This window comes from Calypte anna, chromosome 20 (assembly GCF_003957555.1).
Source record: "Calypte anna isolate BGI_N300 chromosome 20, bCalAnn1_v1.p, whole genome shotgun sequence".
Taxonomy (NCBI): Eukaryota; Metazoa; Chordata; class Aves; order Apodiformes; family Trochilidae; genus Calypte; species Calypte anna.
This window is the reverse complement of record NC_044265.1, coordinates 5408751-5429250: the sequence shown is the minus strand read 5'-3', so window position 1 is coordinate 5429250 and position 20500 is coordinate 5408751. Positions and strand designations below refer to the sequence as shown.

The 20500-nt window shown below is 40.6% G+C and overlaps 1 protein-coding gene across 3 annotated transcripts in view; it reads left to right on the top strand.

The window, feature by feature from the left end:
- Positions 1-20500, top strand: part of STK4 (serine/threonine kinase 4) — a 46177-nt gene that overhangs the window by 2259 nt on the left and 23418 nt on the right. The window contains exons 2-10 of one of the 3 annotated variants that reach the window (XM_030463085.1): positions 431-511; positions 1346-1474; positions 3349-3463; positions 3973-4137; positions 4532-4699; positions 5252-5389; positions 6033-6161; positions 6535-6588; positions 8312-8498. In XM_030463085.1, the coding sequence (XP_030318945.1) occupies positions 431-511; positions 1346-1474; positions 3349-3463; positions 3973-4137; positions 4532-4699; positions 5252-5389; positions 6033-6161; positions 6535-6588; positions 8312-8498 (1166 nt within the window). Of the gene's footprint in view, positions 1-430; positions 512-1345; positions 1475-1584; positions 1666-3348; positions 3464-3972; positions 4138-4531; positions 4700-5251; positions 5390-6032; positions 6162-6534; positions 6589-8311; positions 8499-20500 lie in introns of those variants that run through there. The other 2 variants (XM_030463088.1, XM_030463086.1) reach the window with 2 other exon arrangements.

Below are 20500 nucleotides of genomic sequence, written 5' to 3'. Positions count from 1 at the left end.
GCCTCCTTCTTCCCAAGAAATGTATTCCATGTGTACAGGTGATCAGGGGAGGTGATTTTCCCTTTTGCAAGGTCTTAGTACGTGTCCTTCCGTACAAGATGCTGAACTTGAGCAGGAATGTTGAGTATCTGCAAGACTCTGTAGTGTTGTGTTGGGATTCAGCCACCAGAGTATGGATCCTGAGTTGGGTTTCAACTAAGAGGAGCTATAGATGTGTGCACCTGATAAAATTCTCCATCTGATTTTGCTACAGAATGCCAGTAAAATTCAGTCTTCTGATCAAGTGAAATAAGTTTACTTCACAATCAGTTTGCTTCATGTGAAGCAAATATATAAGCCTATATTGAAGCACTACTATATATTCTTTTTCAACAAACCCCAAACTGCTATAAAATGAAATGTAATAATTTCTCTGTTTTTCTGTATGCAGGCAGCTGAAGAAGTTAGATGAGGACAGTTTAACCAAACAACCTGAGGAGGTATTTGATGTATTGGAGAAGCTTGGAGAAGGGTATGTGTTCTGTTCCAACGTGCCCAATGTACATTTCTATAAGAACAAATCTATGTCATGGATACATGTTCAGCAGTCTCATTTTTCACTTTTGTCATGGTGCTGTTGCTGCAAAGGTCTGCACTAGCAAACTGTGTGGCTTAGAAACAGAAAAGAGAATTTGCTTCTCAAGATAATCTGAATCCAAACAGAAGTTTATGGCTCAGCAGCAGGGAGTTAAAACATTGTTGAAAAATGCCCCCCTGAAACTGATAGGGCTCTGTGGGAACTGGAGAGGGTTTTCAGCTCATCCCTGGTACCTCTTGTGGAAGATCTGTGTGGTGGAAATGAGCTTGTGTTGCATTGTGCTGCTTGGTAAAGCAGAGCAGCAGGGGAACATGTGGAGAGTTGGCACGTTTGCATCCTGCAGTTCATTTGAAAAAACTGAGTGGTAAATCTGTGCTGTAACTGGAGAAGCTGGAAATAAAGCATTTAATACCTGACAAGAACAAGCAAACCTCTCTGACCAGAGCTGTAGCTCTTACTGATGCTTGTCTGGTACTGAATGCTGGAAAAAGAGAATTATATCTGTTGGATTTCTGTGAAAGACCCTTCCAAAGCTGTGAGCGGAGTAATAGTGTCTGACTCCTTTCTGACCTTTTCAATGTGCTTACTTACATTATTAGGATGTTTAGAAGCTAGTGTCTGATTATTGACATTACAATAGGAAATGTATTCAGCAGGATGATAATTAACTTTTTACCCAATGTCTGCACTTGAAAAAAGCATAACTATAATATTTTTATTTTCAAAATGTTACTGTGTACAGCATTTGTTTTGTGCTTTGTCTCCTAGTTCCTATGGCAGTGTCTTCAAAGCCATTCATAAAGAAACGGGTCAGGTTGTTGCAATTAAACAAGTTCCTGTGGAGTCTGACCTGCAAGAGATTATAAAGGAAATATCCATAATGCAGCAATGTGACAGGTAAGTGTATGCTTCCAAACCTAATACTGGTGTGCAAAGAAAAGTATTGTCTGTGCTCTGGCATTTAAGGAAATAAAAGCCATGATGTTGCCTTAAATGTTTTTTACAAGGCTGGACTTGTACGATCAAGTTACCTCGTATCAACTGAGTCTTGTTAACTGACCATTGGGGTAGTGTTAATCCAGGCAAAGGTAAGATGACAAAATTTTAGCTTGTATGAAGAGAGCCTTAAGCTGAGTTGAATAACCTTGCACTCGCTGCCAGCAAAGAGCCAAGTGTGTGAGCTGCCATTCCCTGATGTGCCATCACCTGTTGAGCAGTGGTAACTTGATTGTGTGCTAGAACAGCAGTTCCCCTGCCCAAGGGGGTAAGTGACTCCTGAACAAGTCTTGGTATGGCTGTAGAAAGCTGTTAGAGGAGGTGGGGTTTTTTTGTTGGTTTTTAAGGGACACGTGGATGAGAGCCACTAATGCATGACTGCTCTTGCATGTGCATAATCAAGGTGCTGTCATCTGCTTGGGTGGCAGAATTGTCCTTCCTGGCTGTTTTTCTGCCTGTGCAGGTTCTGGTGTGGTGCAAGCTGTCTGCTGAGCTGAGCATCCCAGAATAACACGCTGGCAGCTCTGCAGGCTGATGGTTGGCTCTCTGGATTGTCTTTGCATGTTTCTCATGGGAAAAGATGCTGTGATAACTTAGCTCCTGAAAAACTCACAGGTGCAGAAGACCTCCTCTCAAAGCTGAAAGTTTAAAATATACCAGTTTCTTCCAGCATTATGAATTTAGCCTTAAGAAGCACTGCTTTGTGGGGCCTTAGGCATGGACAACCATTTAAAATAAATCACATCAGCAATATAAAACTATGGTCCCAGTCACTTACTCTGTTTTGCACTTCTCTCTTACTGTCTTTAGATGATGGTGACTGGTGGCAGACAACAAAATGCAACTTGGAAAGTATTTGTGTGTGAGAAAATCTTACTGTGTAACTTGGAAAGCATTATGGGATCTCTGTTTTGTTTTTTTTTAAAGAAACTAAGTATTAACATTTTAAGTCCTGAAATGAGACCTTACAGTTACGACCAGCAGAGGGAGTGAATCACTGGAGCATCACATTTTCTGTGCATGCATTGAGGGACATTGAGGTGTGACTGTGTTTTGCTAGCTTTTCATTTTTTCATTAGAATATCTGTCAGAGAATACATCAAGTGCACTTTTGTGCCTTAGCTCCATCCCCACAAAATCAGGAGCAGTCTTTCTGTTAGTTTTCCACTTTAGCAGTGAACGTGTGCTGTTCTGATTGATACACTTCACAAGGTTGTTTGGTTTTGGGGCAGCCAGAGAGCTGACTGTGAAAGACAGCTTGACATTGTACTGCATTCCTAAAATTCATTCTGGACTAAATTGTAGAAAGAAGTAGCTTCATACTGTAGAGGAGGAATGTTTCTCTTAATAAACATTATAGCTGTTTAGCTAACTTTGGACCTTATTTAACATCTTTACCAAGGTCTTTCTCACTTCCTTTTCCTGCCTTCTGGCTTGTCACAGCACTGACCTTGTAGTCTGGTTTATGGAGATTCACTGGACTGAAATTTTTCACCAGATTTCACCAGTTTGAAAGCTGGACATTTCTGGAAGATTTAGCTCCCTGAACTTAGTTGCAGGTCAGATGAGCACCACTGTGGGGAAGAGGCTTGGCAGCACCAAAGTAGCCCTGTGCCAGCTCAGCCTGTTTTGGAATACTTTTCATCAGGGTTTCAGTGGCCTCTTAATTCTGAATTCCTAAAACATACTTGGCGAGTCTTCAGTGCACTGTCAGTTATGCTGGTTGCTAGTGTTTGACTCTTTGTTTTCTTCTCCTTTTTTTTCACATTTCCTAGTCCTCATGTGGTGAAATACTACGGCAGCTATTTCAAGAACACAGACCTGTGGATAGTCATGGAGTACTGCGGAGCTGGATCTGTGTCTGACATCATTCGGTTACGAAATAAAACCGTAGGTCCTTTCTCCTCTGGATGTGTGAACAGGAAATCTGGGTGTCCAGTGGCTCAAGGAAGCAGAGTTTGAGCATAATTCTCATGGTGTTCAATGCCTGATGATTGTTGGCCATAAGTTGAGATGCAGAGCCTTTGTTCCTCTGATATCAACTGAGTTCTGGTTACCTGGATAGTGGGGAGTAGATTTTGGGATGTTTGGTTCCCTGCAAGCCCAGAAAGGTTCTACATTAACAGACTCTACCTTAGTTTGGTTATTGGAGGATAAACGTGTCTTGTTGAGAAAGGAGGGTTATAGTATGTGAAATAGAATACCTGTGTGAATGTATGCTGGTTGTAATCTAATTCTGCTGCTTGGTGCTGTAAGTTGGTAACTAATTTCCCATTATGAGACAACCTTTAGTGAAGGCAGTTAAATGGCAATTAGTGAATCTCTGGGAAAGGTAAAACGAAACAATAGGATTACGTCTTGGCAACTGCTAGATTGGCAGTAACTCTTCTCTACTTTAGCTCACAGAGGAAGAAATTGCTACAATAGTGCAGTCAACCCTGAAAGGACTAGAGTACCTGCATTTTATGAGGAAAATACACAGAGACATAAAAGCTGGAAATATATTACTAAATACAGAGGGACATGCTAAGCTTGCTGATTTTGGAGTGGCAGGACAACTTACAGTAAGTAAAACCAGGAGGGCTGGGTACACTTTGGTTTGTTTGCATGTGTTGTGTGCTTGTGGAGACTTTGAGAAATTCTTCCAAACTTGTTTTTAGGACTTTACATCAACATAATTAGATGCTAAACCGGAAACAGATTAGAGCAGAACTTCCACTGTGGAAGCCATTCCACCTAAGTGATGGTTTCCATAGCATTTGCTCTTTTCTTCAGGATATTTTTAACTCCTGTAAGCACATTTCAGTTCCTCTTTGTAGCTCTCTGTATCCCAGTCTTGCTGACTCTTAATAGTGCGTGTATGTGCCAGTGGAAGATTAATTAGAGTAGTAATTCATTAATGAATGTTTGTGGCTTATACAGTTGCCATTGTCTGCAACTTTCTCCTCCTGTCCTCAGGACACCATGGCCAAGCGGAACACAGTTATAGGGACCCCATTTTGGATGGCTCCAGAAGTGATTCAAGAAATTGGGTACAATTGTGTGGCAGACATCTGGTCCCTAGGAATCACTGCAATAGAAATGGCTGAAGGCAAACCACCCTATGCAGATATTCATCCCATGAGGGTAAGGACTGTGGCCTTTTAAAATGTGTTGCTGCATGGAAATGATTTGTTATTGTAGCTGGCTGCATATCATATCAACATTGTCTTGCTTTTAATTTAAAGTAAATTAGTTTTCATTATTTCCTGTCAGGTCTTTGTGCTGTTGGTTAAATGTAAAAGAGGTCTGAGAAGGAGAATGTGGGAAGGAAAATCACAATCCTCTTCTGTTAAGCCTTAGCTGCAGTTCCCTGTGTTGAGTGTGAAGAAACAGTTTCAACTGTGTTATCCAAAGTTATTTTTTTAATGCAAAAAATAAAAGTGGCAAATTAACACCACTTGGGGCATATAAAAGCTCAGACACAAGTGTGAGCACTGAGTGAGAAAAATCTGATTTCTTGCTACTTGATCCCTCTGAGTAAATCTGTGTGTAGTAGCAGCACAAACTCTCCAGAAGCAGCAAGCTTGAAATGTTTACTTTTCTTTAGTGCCAGTGTATGTTTGTGTGTATTTATGTTGTAGCATTGGAAAGCTTTAAAACTCTGTTTGGAAATTAGGAATATTCTTCTCTTTTCAGGCAATTTTCATGATTCCAACTAATCCACCTCCAACATTCCGGAAGCCAGAGCTCTGGTCAGACAATTTCACAGACTTTGTAAAACAGTGTCTTGTGAAGAGCCCTGAGCAACGTGCCACAGCCACACAACTTCTGCAGGTCTGCCTTTTCTTACAAGACCCTCAGCTCTAGAGAAGGCTTTCTGGGGTAGACAGTGCTCTGCATCTCTGTTGAGATGTTGGTTTCATTTTTCGATGCTCCTGCTTACCTCAGGTTTTGCTTTTTAATATCTGACTTTTAAAATCTTACACTCAAATTCAACTTTGCAATTCTTCTCTAAGAACCAGCCCAACGTCAGCTTCCTATCCTTGTCTTCTCTGGGTTGTTTTGTTGTTGTTATTTTGCTTGATTTTGGTTTTTTGTTGGTTTTTTTTTTTAATGTACAATTCTCATGAGCAGTGCCAAGAAACTGCCTCCTAAATGAAAATGATTGCTCAGAATGGTTGAGGCATGGGAATTATTTGTGTAATTGGTTCTCAACAGCTGAGCTGCTAAGGAAAGAAGTAAGTGGAGCTGTGGGAGGGGAGTGAGCCCAAGGCCTTGCAGCAGTAGAGCCTTTGGAACATGATCTTGGTTGGAGGATGGGAGATCTTCCTTCTGTACCCAACAGTAGTGGGGTTTATTTCAGTCATGTATTGAGTTAAACCTTAACTTTGATGGGAAGTTGGCCATACTATCAGTGGTTTACTGTTACATCTTGGTTTGGATGCAGTGCTTATTTGTTTTTAAAAATCCTTCTCAGCATCCATTTGTTAAAAGTGCCAAAGGAGTCTCAATCCTGCGGGACCTCATTAATGAAGCAATGGACATCAAACTGAAACGTCAGGAGGCACAGCAGAGAGAACTTGATCAAGATGATGAAGAAAATTCAGTGAGTATTTTACTAACAGCAATTCACAAGCCCAAGCATTTGCTCCTTTAATTAAGGGTTTTAATTACTTTGACTTAGTTCTAAGCAGTTTGTAACTGCTTAATCCAACATTTGGTCTCTGCTCAGTTTTTCTGTTTGAGTGGGACAGCCAGCACTGCTCAGTGTGGAGTGGAGCTGGAGACCTGTGACTGAACAGGTCTGATATTGTTTGCAAAAGGCTTGGTACATTTTCCCGTTTGGATTATATTATTTATATAGTCATGAGAATTTTTCATTGTAGATTCAGGTCTTAGACTGCTGTCCTAGTATGAAATAATACAATCTGTGATGCATTATGATATGTTATGTTGTTTTTACTACTGTTGTGCTTTAGAACCCCCCTTATAGAAAATTTCTACTACACAAGAGCAACCGACAGAAACCTGAGGTGAGGGCATGACAAGTGTTCAGGGGGTTGCTGTGAATTTAAGGTCGGGCTCCTTGTTTCAATAGATACAGCATGTGGATATGGAAAGCATGTTGAAAGCTGTTTCCTGAGCCTCTGCCTGCTTCAATGAATAAATGAGCAACTAAAGGCATTGTATGCCAGTCCTTGTCACGGGATAGCCTTAAGTAGCATGGTCCACACTATGCTGAGGACATTGTTCACTTGGTTTTCCAGTTCAGGACTGTCTGTTTATTCAGTGTGGAAGTACCTTGACTGGTCATGTTGCCATGATGTTGAAGAGTATTGTCCTTCCCTCTCTCCTTAATTTCTGACTGATCTGGAGTCATGTTGCTGGGAGTTTGTGTCTCTGCAATGGAGCTGAGTGGTGTCTGTCAGCCTGTGTGCTTTCCTGAAATTTCTCTGCTTTTGCCTGCCAGCAGAAAAGTGTTCCCAAGCACTTCCCAAGTGCTATGGAAATTTCTGCTGTAGTTTTTTGTTAAATGATGTGTAGCTAGCAGATGTATTACTACCTCTCACCCACTCATTTCCACATAAAATTACTTTTTCTCCATTAAGATCTCATGTTGTTTTCTCCTCCTCTTGAGGTGTTGAGGCTGGGAAGTAAATTCTAGACACCTTTGACAGAACAGGTAAAATGTGTGGAACAGCAGAACATGGAAGGGTGAACTTCCTTCTTTCAGTGACACTGAGTTGGGGTATTACAGATTGATGTGCAAGACCTGTGTTTTCCCTCTGACAGTAATACAGCTCAGTAAGCCCATGGTCACACATCAAGACCTGTGAAGTTTATTCTTTTAACAAAAAAAGAACATCTCACCCTAGGCAAGTTGCCTGGGTACTCTCGTGTAAAACTGGAAAGTGACTTCTGTTGTTCTAGCTGGATACCTGGTCCACATTTCCAAGGAATTCAATAGATTGTGGAAATTTTGATGTTGTTAATGAAATCCTGTTCACAATGTATACTTAGTGAAGCACACACCACCTAATGAAACTACTGTTGCTGGCTGACATAATTAACTGCCAGGAATCTGTCCTACCAGAATCTCTTTCAGGCACTTGGTTTTTCCAGTCTCTTTGCTTTTTGACACCAAAAATTCAAGACACCAAAAATTCAAACTTCTATAATATTACTACACATTAACAAATGGAGAGATAAGAAAATAAATTAATCTGAAAAAGAAAAGACTGGACTTTGATAACTTCATTCCTTTTTAAAGACTTACAAATGTACTTTGTTTTTCTTCAGTGCTTCTGAAGTTTGTAGCAAGTAAAACTACCTAAATGTTAAATACAACCTCTAAATGTAGGGTGTGCCATGTGGCCTGGAGACATAGAGCTGCTGTCTAATAACTAATGACTCCTCAGTGGACTGTTCCACTTAGGATAGGGGCTTTAGTTCAAACTGGCAACATGAGTAGAAACACTACTGACTGACTGAGCATTGTAATCTACTCTCACAGACAGGTCACTGGTTCAGAAATGAGATACAACTTGCACTGAGAAGCCTCTCCTGATAACTTATTTGCTCTGTTACTTCTGCTGGCAGAAAAGTATGAAGGCTTTGAAGTGCATAAAACAAAATGTTGCTTCTGTGTGTATTTGTGAAAAAAAAAGACTTGAAAAAAAAGGTCCTTGAGTAGAGGTGTTCTTCCTGGGGCCTCACTGCCATCAGTAAAAATGCATTTATGGCATCTTTGTGCAGGAAGAAGATGAAACAGATTCTGGCACCATGGTGAGGGCTAGTGGAGATGAAACTGGTACCATAAGAGCTATCAACACCATGAGTGATGGAGCCAACACGATGATAGAACATGATGGCACCCTGGAATCTCAGCTGGGTACAATGGTCATCAACACAGAAGAGGAGGAGGAGGAGGGCACCATGAAAAGTAAGAAAACATCTTTAACTTCTTGAATAATACTTAGAACCCAATGTGGGTTTTTTTGTTCTTTTTGTCTGTTTTGTCTTTTCACAGAACATAGGAAGGAGACTAGCATAGGCTTAATCAATAAAACTGTGTTCATTTAGAAGGTGATCTGGCTGTAACCAGGCATTCTGTTTCAGAACTGATGAATCCAATTAAGGGCTGCAGCTATGAAATGGCTAATCCTGCACATTTCAAGCACAGCACAGCATGCAGTAGGAGGACCTAAAAATCTCTCTAGTCTTGTGTGTCTCTTTAGTGTTACTTCACTCTGTAAGGACAAGTGAATAGGCTGTGTATTGCTTTTCTGAGATGTTCAAGTTGAAATCTGTTCTGCCCTAAAATAGAAAAGCTTAATAAAACTACAAGCCTTATCATAGGATGCAAGATTAAAGATGATGTGACTTGGATCCCTGATAATCTGTGGAAGACTCCTCAGCTTGACCTGGTAATGAGTTCAAAATGTTTTTTTTTTCATTAAAGAGATGGTAGAAAGAACATCCTTGGAAATGTGTGGCTAGAATGAAAAGAATATTTTCTTAATTATGGATTCCCACAGAAATCTATTCCCACAGATTTTATAATCTCAGCAGGACTGAAGCAGAGGCAGTCACAGATGAGTCAGCTGGCTGGGATGGAGGTTTCTTCAGGGGCAGAGGACAGTGCTGAATGGGGGCTCAGCAGTAGTGAAATTACCACCCTCATGGCCAAGACTTGTTTGTTTGCTTCTTGCACTACTTCCAAAGGCTTCATTGGCCCTCTGAATTTCAACCTTTGGCTATTGTGAGAAGGAAAAAACTCTCAACTGATGTTTGGAAAAATTATTTTCTGTGTTAAAAGCTTCTTCCATGTGGGGCCTGCTCTAGAGCTGGTGGAAAGATCCTGTTATTAAGGGTGAGATTTCAGCAGAACCTGTTTAAAGAGTTTTTCTCAACTTTGGCAAACACTGATTCAGCACATTAAAAACCAGAGGTGTCAGCTAATGTAGCAGCTTGTGACAACAAAGATGGAGTAATGCTATCAGATTTTGTGGAACGTGGTAGCTCTAGCAAGGAGATAAATGCTTAGAGGACCTAAAAGGTCATCCCAAGTGTGGGACATCTTAACAGCCATATGCCAAGTGAAGTTGTAGGATATTTTACAAATAGAAATCTCTCATCATCAGTGTGTACAGTTCTATTCCATGATTGACAGTAACTGATTGTACTGTGTGTGGTGCTTGTGCCCTGGCTACTGAAGCTGTGTGTTCATCATCCTCTGTTTAACATATGCTTCTCTTCTTCTCTAAGACTGCAATGCTTGTAACTCAAGAACATATGATGCTTTCTACAGAGTAGTGCACAGAGGTTTGTGAGGGTCCCTTTGATAATACCTTTTTTGTAAGGACAACCTCGTTTTGAGTAGAGTTCTTTAGGAGGATGCAGCAATGGCTTTTATGTGGTGCAGGATGTAACCTCAAGAGGGAGCTCCAGAATAAGCTCCAAGAGCTTCCAGGTGTCAAAGTCTTTTTGTTTTAAACCTCCCGTAGAGTCTAGAGTTCTGATAAGACCACTCTGTTCTTCTCTGCTGCTGTGCCACAGTGTTCAAAGCTGATCCTGTGGCAGAAACCCTGGAGCAGCTCTGCCTGCTGGAGGCAGCATTTTGGGATCCTGGGTGTAAGTGAGGGTTGACACTGGTCCCACTTTTATGCCAGTGGTTTCACACTGGTATCTGGTGAAACCCAGCTGCACTCTGCTCTCTCTGCTGCAGGCTGTGCTGCATTTTAGCAACTTGTGCCTTGATTCCAAGAAGCCTGATGTAAATTATTTTTATTGGCACATTTTTTTCCTTCCCCAGTATCATAATGCTGAAGTTGTGGCTGTTGCACAAGGCAATTTTGTGTTTGTTTCCTTAGACTCATTGCAAGGGCAGTGTCTTTGAGCAGCTTGCCCTTCATGTGAATTGCCTATAGCTCCATTTTTAAGCTTGCTGTTTCCATATTTATTTCATCTTAGCAGTCAGTTAAAATGATTTAACTGTAAAGCTCAGCAGAGCTCTGCTGCAGAGCTCTGTAGACCAAGTTCTTTTTGTAATCTTAACTATAAATGCAGTAATGATATTTGGAAACCACTGAGTTTGAAGAGGCTGCATTGATTCATATTTTTAAAGAAGTCTGTATTTCACTTGGCAGCTTGTGTTATGGCTCGCAATAAAACCTGCTTTAACTCCATTAAAAAATCTGATTTTTCTTGCATGGCATAAGCAGGAGAATTTAACTTTCCCAGGTGTCTGGGGCTTTTTAACTGCAGGCTTCCGAGCTAGTGGTCTAGCCTTTCCTAATTAAAAAAAATAAATAAATCTGCCTCTTCACCAGGTTTTGGTTTTATTTCTTTTTCATGGAAGTAGTGTTTATAGAACTGATATACAGTGCTTTAGACAGGATTAACTTAGAAGTTTCTAGCAAGCAACTTTCAATAGCCTTGAAAGTGATTTTTGCATAAATTGGTTCATAACTGCCCAGGCTCAAAGGAAAGAAATTCTTAAATTCCAGTATTTTGCATTGTAGGGAACATTTTGTTTTATAGTTAATTGATCTGTAATTCTGTTTGCTGAAATTCTTTCATTTACTTGGCTTTTTTTCTGGCCACTCAATATAAATATTCAGGCAGCATTAAAAATGTCAGTATGACATTATGCTGCACGCTTTGAAAGCACTCAAGTGATTGCCTGAAACCACAGATAGTAAATTGTGCTGCAGCACATTTTACTTCTAAATCAATTGCTAACACATTACTTAAGGACTGCAGTTAAACTCTTCCAGGAAAACTTTGGAAGTAGCTGAACAACTAGAGATGAACACTCATTTGTAAGAACAGACATTTCTATGGTGCATGAGAGCTGGAATGACTTTTGAACTGTGAATATGTCTGAAACCATCTTTTTATGTAGTGCTAGTAAATAATGCAGCTTTTTTAACTTTTTTTTTTTTTGCTTTTATACTTCATATACTGTAGGTCTTCAGATAGTGGAAACTTGGCATCAGTTTGTCACTTCGATTTAAAGAGTGGAACACAATTTTATAATAAAGCAGCAAAACATATTGCCTTCCTTGGACACTGAAATAGAATCAGATCCAAGTGAAATAGGATCTAGTTCGTAGAATACAGAATGGTTTGGGTTGGAAGGGACCTTAAAGCTCATCCAGTTCCAACCCCCCCTGCCTGGGCAGGGACACCTCCAACCAGACCAGGCTGCTCCAAGCCCCGTCCACCCTGGCCTTGGATACTTCCAGGGATGGGGCAGCCACAATTTTCTTGGGCAACCTTTTCCAGTGTCTCACAACCCTCAAGCTTTAAACCATTTCCCCTTGTCTTCTCACTACACACCCATGTAAAAAGCCCTACTCCAGCTTTCTTGTAGCCCCTTTCAGATACTGGAAGGTTGCTATAATGTCACCTTGGAGACTCCTCCAGGCTGAACAACCCCAACTTTAGACTGTCTTCACAGGGGAGGTGTTCCAGCCCTCTGAGCATTTTAGTGGCTCTCTTCTGGACATGTTCCAGGAACTCTGTGTCCTTCTGATGCTGGGGACTCCAGTGCTCCAGCTGGGATCTCACAAGAGCAGAGGGGCAGAATCCCCTCCCTTGCCCTCTTGTCTGTGCTTCTTTTGATGCAGCCCAGGACCTGGTTGGCTTTCTGTGCTTCAAGCACACACTGATGGCTCATGTTGAGCCCACCCCCCCAAGTCCTTCCCTTTAGGGCTGTCTGCAGTCCTTTCTGCTCTCCCAGCCTGTGCTCATTCATGGGATTGCCTTGACCCAGGTGCAGAACCTTGCCCTTGGCCTTGTTCAACTCCATGCAGTTTGTACAAGTCCACTTCTCAAGCCTGTCAGGGTCTGTCCTGTTTTTCTGTTGGAGTGCCTCTTGCTTGTTTAAGCACAGAATAAAATGGCACTGTAGAATGTAGAACTGCTAAGAATGGAGTGAGCTGGGCTGTTTTTTTTGGGTTGAGGTGAATAAGACATTTGGAGAGGTGGGGAAGAACTGTGGGTGCAGGGTTTTTGTTAATGGGGTGCACATTCAGTAGAGCCTCTGATTCAGAGGCAAACCAGAAGCTCTAATATTCCAGTTGCCTCTGCCTTGATAATGTTATGTGCAGGTAAAAATTCTTAAAAGTTCATGAACGTTTAAATAAATTCTTGGGCTAATTATGATACATCTAGGGGGTGGGGTGGGGTTGGGTTTGTTATGCTTTTACCATCCCCATGCTGCTGAGGATGGTTGTGTCCTTTAAAAAATAGGCTTCCACTTCTGAGGTGAGATTGGGTTTCACTATCAAATTAAATGAGCTGAGATGCAAACTTGGCAATTTCTTATTAGACAAATTATTTGGAGTAAGCTTGTTAGTGTTGGTAGCTTTGTGAGACTTCCAGTGGGTGATACTTAAGCCTCAACCACAGAAGTGTTGCTGCCAAGAGTTGGGAAACTTTTTGTCACCACTAATTAACCATTAATTTTTCATCAAAAGCAATGACTGCAAAAGTTGTAATGTGAAGAGCAGAAGGAATATGGATGCCAGAAGGTTGGTGTGATTGCATTAATATTATAATTGAAGAAAGTATTAGTGGTATGTAGTTGAGGTAGATTTAGGTGGTGTAATAGCAGTAATTTTCCAAAAATGTGTAGATGCAGGTTATTCAAATAGCTGATGCAGGTACTGTCAAGAATAGCTCCAAATTTTCTCAGCATTTACATCATGTGTATGTCAAAGATATTGACTGTTTTGCCTCTGTGCATAGGCAAATAGCTCTTTGTAGCAACTTCCCACTACTTAGTGTTATTAATGTCCAGTGGTACATTTCTGTGTTTAATAAATTGGTCCATTTAGGCAAAATTGGAACATAAAGCACTCATAATATTATGCATTTAAGTAGCACACACTGCTTGTAGAAATGCCTACATTGATTAAATTCTTCTTGAACTGTGATAATCATTACATTGCCACTCTTGAGGTGCAGGGAATATAAGGTAAGTCTGTCATCTATGCTATTTTCTGACTTTTATCCTAATAACTGCCTTGCTGGCAAGAATATCTAGCTATGCAGACAGTGTTCTTGAGCAATGGGAGCAGTTGTATTTGCTGTCATTTTGTTGTGGGGTTTTTGATGTGGGCTTTGTTTTTCCAAACACAGTGCACAGTGGTTGCACAGTGGTTGGCTTATGGACCCCTGTACAGTGTTAGCAATTGAAGCAGTGGTTCTGTGCAGCCTGAAGGATGAAGAAAAGTTAAATCTGGGAGCTAAGTTGGATGCTTGTTCAACTTTGCTTGTCCTGAATATTTAAGAAAGCTTTTAGGATAAAATTAACCACCTGCTACTATTTACATTTTCAGAGACACTGAAATTTCAGAAAGAGATGTATATGTTTAACACAGCTTTTTAAAATATATTCTTTATTATTAAGCACCCCTGCATTTGTGATGGTGAGGGATAGAAAGTAAAAGATTTTTTTTTTTTTTTTTTTTTAACCTACATGTGTTTTCTAAGAATGAACTAGCTTGCTACTGAATCAAAATAAACCCTGGAGAAAGATCTTTCTCCTGTGCAGGGAGAAAATTCTATAAACTCTCATATGCATCAACTGCAGAAATTTAAAACAAAATTTTCTTTTATCAGAAGATTTTTAAGCTTCAGGAAAAAATTACTCATTTCCATGTTGTTTTCTGCTCTCTCTAGATAAGCAAAAATGTTTCCAGGTTATGAAGAGAAAGGGTGTTAGCAAATGCTGGGTTAGTTACATGCCATTCAGAGAGATGAGAGTTTTGTCTTTTGGGCCCGAAGACTGCAGCCCTATTGATGAGGTTGCTTCTTGTTAAGATCCATCAGAACCTGAGCCATAATTGATATTGCAGCCTGTGAAACCTTCAGTTTTTTAATGATGCACCTTTACATCTCCCTGTCTGTGTCATGTCCTGTAGCTGCTGGACTGAACCAGTAATTCAGGCTAATGAGGTGAGAGACACAAATGTCCACTGCAAAGTTTTGATGAAGAGAGCTTCTATATCTTTATAACTTTCTGAGTTTTTATGTAAAAGAGATCCTAAAGGAAGTAACCTGGTCTTAAACAGCTTTTATTACTGTGAGGTTTTCTTTCTCTTTCAGAAAGAGTCCTCAGTTCTATGCACCACAGCTTTGGATGAGTGTTGGTTCTCTTCTTCTTACGTGACTGTCTTATAATCATTAAAAGAGATGAGTTAGGATATCTGGCATTGATTTTTATGGTCATTTAGGAGGTACTTCTTAATAGCAGGACCTGTCAGGTATGTTCTGCTTTGATTTAGTTTAAGATAGGCCATAACTACGGGAAGACTTGTCCTAATAATCTTCAATAGTTTTGAAGTGTTGTGTGGTCTGCTTTTAATGTGAGGAAGTATCAGCATGTGTTGCCATGGGGTGAATTCATTCATGAGGGGAATACTTTTTGCTCTAGTTGAATAAATTGGCATCTCTCTGCTCTGCTACATAAAATGAATCAGTGCTGTTCATGCTTTACAAATTCTGCTGTCTGGCTGCTAAAGTTCATCTGTGATCTCTAAAAATAGCCTGAAGCAAATAAAACTGCAATTCAATTTAAATTTTAATATTAATGAAGTGTTGCTTGCACAGAATCATAAGGAGTTTTGTGCACCCTAAATCCACGTTCGTTTAAAGCCTTAAAGTTACATAACTCAATCTAAAGCAGACAGAAAAGCTCACAAAGACTACTAGGGGCTAAGCCTGTTACATGGGAAGTCAGAAAAAGACCTATGCTTATTTAGACCATGAAATGAAAGATTACATTGGATATTTGTAGTCTTTAAAAAAAAAAAAAAAAAAAAGCAGTGAAGGGAGGGAAGGTCAATACTCTAGAGAACAGTGGTTTGAGTCCCTAATTGCTGAGGTTTGCTTAAGAACAAAGTGTGTACATGGGGCTACCCGTAAGCTTCAGACTGGAAATGAGGCAGTTCATAACTCCAAGAGAACAGCAAGCCTGTCAACAGCAAGGACAAAGCAAACCAATTGCTTTACAATAGATCTTGATCCCTCTGTGCAAGGAGCTGTATAATCTTGTATATGATAGCAGAAGACTGTGCTGCTTGTCCCAGGGGATCCTTTCTGGCTTATGTCTGACAAAAGGCAGTGATAGCTCTGCTTTCTTTAAAGTTAAAGAGTGCTCTCCACTGCATCTCTGCAGAGCAGTTTGAAGCTCCTGCTCACTGGGGTGCAGTTTCCAACTTTGTGCAGGGCATTCTTGATACTTCCCTAGCACAAGTCAACCTAAAAATTTTTAGTCATGTTCCTGCTGCCACCTCTTTGTCATAAACACAGTATTCTCCAGGGCCATGGCCAGATGTCTGTAAAGATTGCAGCCTCCTGAAATCTTGACAAATATGTATATGTGCACCAAATGCCATGTTTTAGTTTGATATTGCTGATGTGGTAACTGATCACTTAATTATTATTTACTTTACACCTCCTTTGTAGATTAATTTGTGGCATGTCTCCTGACTGTTCCCAGCAGCAACTCTGGTGCTAATTTCTGCAATATAAGGGAGGAAATATGTCACCATTGTTTAAAGAATAGGTATATTAAATATTAACTGTGTTAATTGGCTTGAGTGAAGAGCACACAAAGTGTTCCTGAGGTTATCTTACTCTCTTATGACAGGCTTTGTGTCTCTCGAATATTTACTCCAGGTGGTTAATAGCAATCTCTCTTAAGTGGAAAGAATAAAAAAACAAGGGTTCTTCTGTCAGTAATTTTAGAGAAAAGCAGAAATTCCAAGTTTCATTACTCAGCAAGCTTGTTAAGATAGACTGAAGGACTTTGTAAATCCCACTTCCTTCTGAAAGCATCCCTTGAAGCCCATGAGCTTCTGAAAATTTTCAGCTGAGAGAACTAATTTAACAAAATTAAGAAAACGAGTGCTTTGATTTCTGGGATTAGAGGATACTGAATGATCTGTTTCCATGGATGTTCTTTACTGTTGGAAAAAAAGCAAATCTCTTGCTGGTTTAATTGAGTGTGCTGCTGCTTCTTTATCATTATTCTACTTATTCTGCAGCATCATATGGAAATAGAAATGTCTTGGAGGTTCTCAGCACCTTCTTTGTCATCTCTTGCTTGGTGTATGAAAGTCTCTGTGCTTCAGTCATCCACAAAGACCAACCTCTTCCAAGCCCTCAAGAATTCCCAGACAGCAGGTGATATGTTTTGGGAGGCAGCACACTGTTGGTTTGGTCTTTCCATAAATCTTGCTCTTGCTGTGGCCTGACAGAGGAGAGGATCCAGTGTGCTGAAGCCCCTGGTTTTTCCTTGTGTTGCCTTGTTGGCTTCTTGAAATGCCCAGCCTGTATCTGTCAGTCATCTCTTGGCTTGTCTAGGCTGTTTGTGCCTTTGATAAGGTTTGTCCCAGCTTACATGGCACCACATACAGTTGGACTTTTGCTTTCTAGTGGTGAAAGATGTAACACTATTACTGAGGTACTAAACTCCCTAAAAAAAATTCAAAATCTTAGAGGATATTTGTTGTTCACCATTTAAGGTATTCTTCACCAGTTTCACATCTTATTCTTCTCTCACACAAAACAATGCTGATGTTCTTACACTTTTCTATGTGTGACTACATACCAAGCAGTGCTTGTGAGTTTTCCTCTGGGGCTTCTGCTCTTCCTTGCAAGGCCAGGCTGGATGGAGCAGTCTTCCCAGCACCAGTGGCTCCATACAGCTAACCCAAAACTGCAAGTCTGCAGTCAGCTGGACTGGCTCCAGCAGAGCTGTGGTGTTCCATTTGTGTAATTAATACAGATCCTGAAAAGATGACTGAGTATCTAAATGATAGATGTTAATGGCTCCAGGGAGCTCTCGCTGCTCACCTTCAGAAGCAACTCTTTAGGTTCCAAAATAAATGCATGAAGTCTCTTTTGTCACTGCAGGGTGACCTTCTAATAAAAGGCTCTTCTCTGCCATACTTGTGATCTCACTGTCTGTCAAATGTTCATATTTTAGTCTAACTCTGTAACTGGGATGTGAAATGCTTTTTGGCACAGACACATTTTGTTCAGTGTCATCTTTCAGCAGCCTCTGCTTCTGCAAATAGCAGTGATCGATTTCTGTCTTCAGCTGCCTGTTATAAAAATCTTAAAGGTATAACGGTGTGATTCTTGTGTTGAATTAATAGCAGATCATTGTTGGAAAGATGACACTGCTGTCAAGTGCCAAGATGAACGAAAAGAGACCCAGTGGTGCTGGGATGATAATTGATTTGGTGTAATGTCCTTCTGTCTCTCTACTGAGATCGTGGCAGCAACTAAAATTTCAGACATCTTTGATCTATACCAGATTTTTCCCATTCTTTTTGTCAGTTGGCAATCTCTGTTTTAATCAGTGTAAACAACAACAAAAAACACTAAACAGAGACAACATTACATGTTGATGTGTGGGAATGTGACTAAATTGGTGACTAAATATTCAAATTGGTGACTAAATGTGGCATGCACTTGGAAGGCCTGAGGTGACTGCAAGGTTCTCTGGGTCTCTGACAGTGGGTGTGAGGTGTCAGTGGCAGAAGAGGTGGGCTTGGCCAGCACCTCTGGAGGTCATCAGCCTGGTTCCCCCTGTCATGGCTGGGACCAAGTGCAATGTTAGATCTGGTTGCTCAGGGCCTTGCACAGTTGCTCCAGCCATGCTTCATTGCACAACTGTCCTTGTTGTGAAAATGTTTTTGTGTTCAGCCAGCCTGCCCTTGCTGCGGTTCAGACTGTTCCTCATCTTTTTTTCTGGGGATAGTGGGGCTCTGGTGATCTGTTTGGGTGGGAGATGGCAGCTGGAGGCCCTGTACCCTCTCCAGGCTGAACACCCTCCCCCCCTTTCCTCCCCTCCTTACCCTGGAGGTGGCAGGGACCCCCTTTGGTATCTCAGCAGCATTCTGCGGCTCCCCAGCTTTTCAGACACTTGTACTGGTGGGACTGAAAATCCAGTTGTGTCTTCAGAATTATAAATTACTGCTGCCACTTTGTGTACTTCCTTCTTTGTTTCATGTCTGTATGAAAATGTTTGGTTTTTTTTTCTTTAATAAAGCTTGGGGTTGGATATGCCTTTTGGTCGTTCACGTGTGCTGCAGTGGGTTGCTGATTAGTAGATGGACCAAGTTACTTACAAATACTGCAGTTCTTGGTAAATTACTAGATGTGGGGAAATGAGCATGACTTCTTTAATGGACACTGAATTTAGCTCAGGTGTGAGCTGGCTTTTTTTAAAAACAAAACAAAAAACCTACCAACAACAACAAAAAACCCAAATAAACCAATGTCACTAGAGTGAAACACTTGCTTTCAAACTCTCCTGTGAGGCAAATGTTTTGAAAACATACACTACAAGGTTGATTTAGATTTTGCTTTTGGGTTGTTTTTTTTTTGCCTAGGAAGCCTGAATTACTGAGACCTAGGCTGGCTGTCAGTGGGCTATGTAGTAATTAGCCAGGGTAGTTACGAATTCCTCTCTTTCTACAAAATTTATTATTATTAAACATTGCCATGGCTGGCCATAGTGACTTGCCTCCTACTTCAGACAGTCTGGACTGCAGCAGAATACAAGGGATGCCTTTACTTCATTCTAAATAAATGTTTTATCACTTAGCAGTAATTGGATTGATATTGTATTTCACTAATTATTCCCAACAGCAAATCTATTCTCCACTTTGCAGATTTGTTTCCTGATTGACCTTCATGCAGCCTGTCTGAAGGTGACTTTCTTCATCTAATCCTGTGGGATGGGGGTTTGGTTTTGTTGTTTGTTGTTTTGTTTCTTTTTATGTTTTGTTTTGGTTTTAGTTTTTTTTTTAAAGAAAGGGGGAACTACTGCCAGGGGCAGAATAATTTGTCTTTGCTCCAGTTGTCATAGTGTAAAAGTATAAGCACTTCAGTTCATGCTTGAGTTTTTAGCTGACCCTAGAGAGGCAGCAAGATGCTAAGCTTTTCAAAATGCAACATAACATTTCAGGCTGTGTAGAACCACACTTCTCAGTATCACAACCCAAATATCCTGCCAAGAATTCTCAGATTTTGAAGAAATTTGTTCTGTAGACAAATAACTTCCTAAAGTATCTCATAGCTGACCAAGGAATTCATACACTTCTCTGAGGATCAGACAGAGTCTGCCTGGGGAAGTTCTGGAACACTACGTGGCAATTTTATGTGCAAGATTAATACTTGGTGATTAAATCTTAATGGGTTTCCAGAGTAGCTAATATTTTTTCAAGAGGAAAAGCACTGCTGAATGTCCTTAGTGAGCACAGTTGTGTGATAGCCTGTCTAATGTATGGACTCTTGTAAGAGAGTCTGTGGGTTACAGAGACCCTGCAAGCCCTCAGAACATGGCTCCATCCTCTAGTGCTTGTGTGAAGCTCTCAACTTTTGGTTGATTGTCTGCCTGCCAGGTTGTATTTATTTCAAATGTATGGCATTCCACAGTCCAGAAATAAGCTATTCTGATGCCCTTTTTTGTCAACTCCAGCCCTAATCCTGCTTTCTGAAAATGATGATAGTTTCTACATTGCCAAAAACATGTGTTCCAAGTATGATTAACCTACTCTAACGTCTAAAGAACCATATTTTAGCAGAATAAACACATACTAGGTATTGTACTTCTTCCATTATGCTCACAGAGTTTTGTGAAGAGCAGCACAAGGGCACTCAGCTGTGAGTACTCTTCAGCTGTGTGCAGCTGTCATGATGTTGTGGTGCAGCCCCTTTAAAACCTCTTTTCTGTGCAAGACTGGCTTAGATTGGAAATCCTTACAAGGTACCAACTGTACTGGAACTCAGAGGCCAGGCCAGTTGTCAGTAGTCTGGGCAGCACCTGATGCTGTACCAGTTGCACTGGTGGTGATCTTTGGAGACAGTGAAGGTCTTTCAGTCCTGACTTGTTGTGAAGTTAAATTTTCTGTT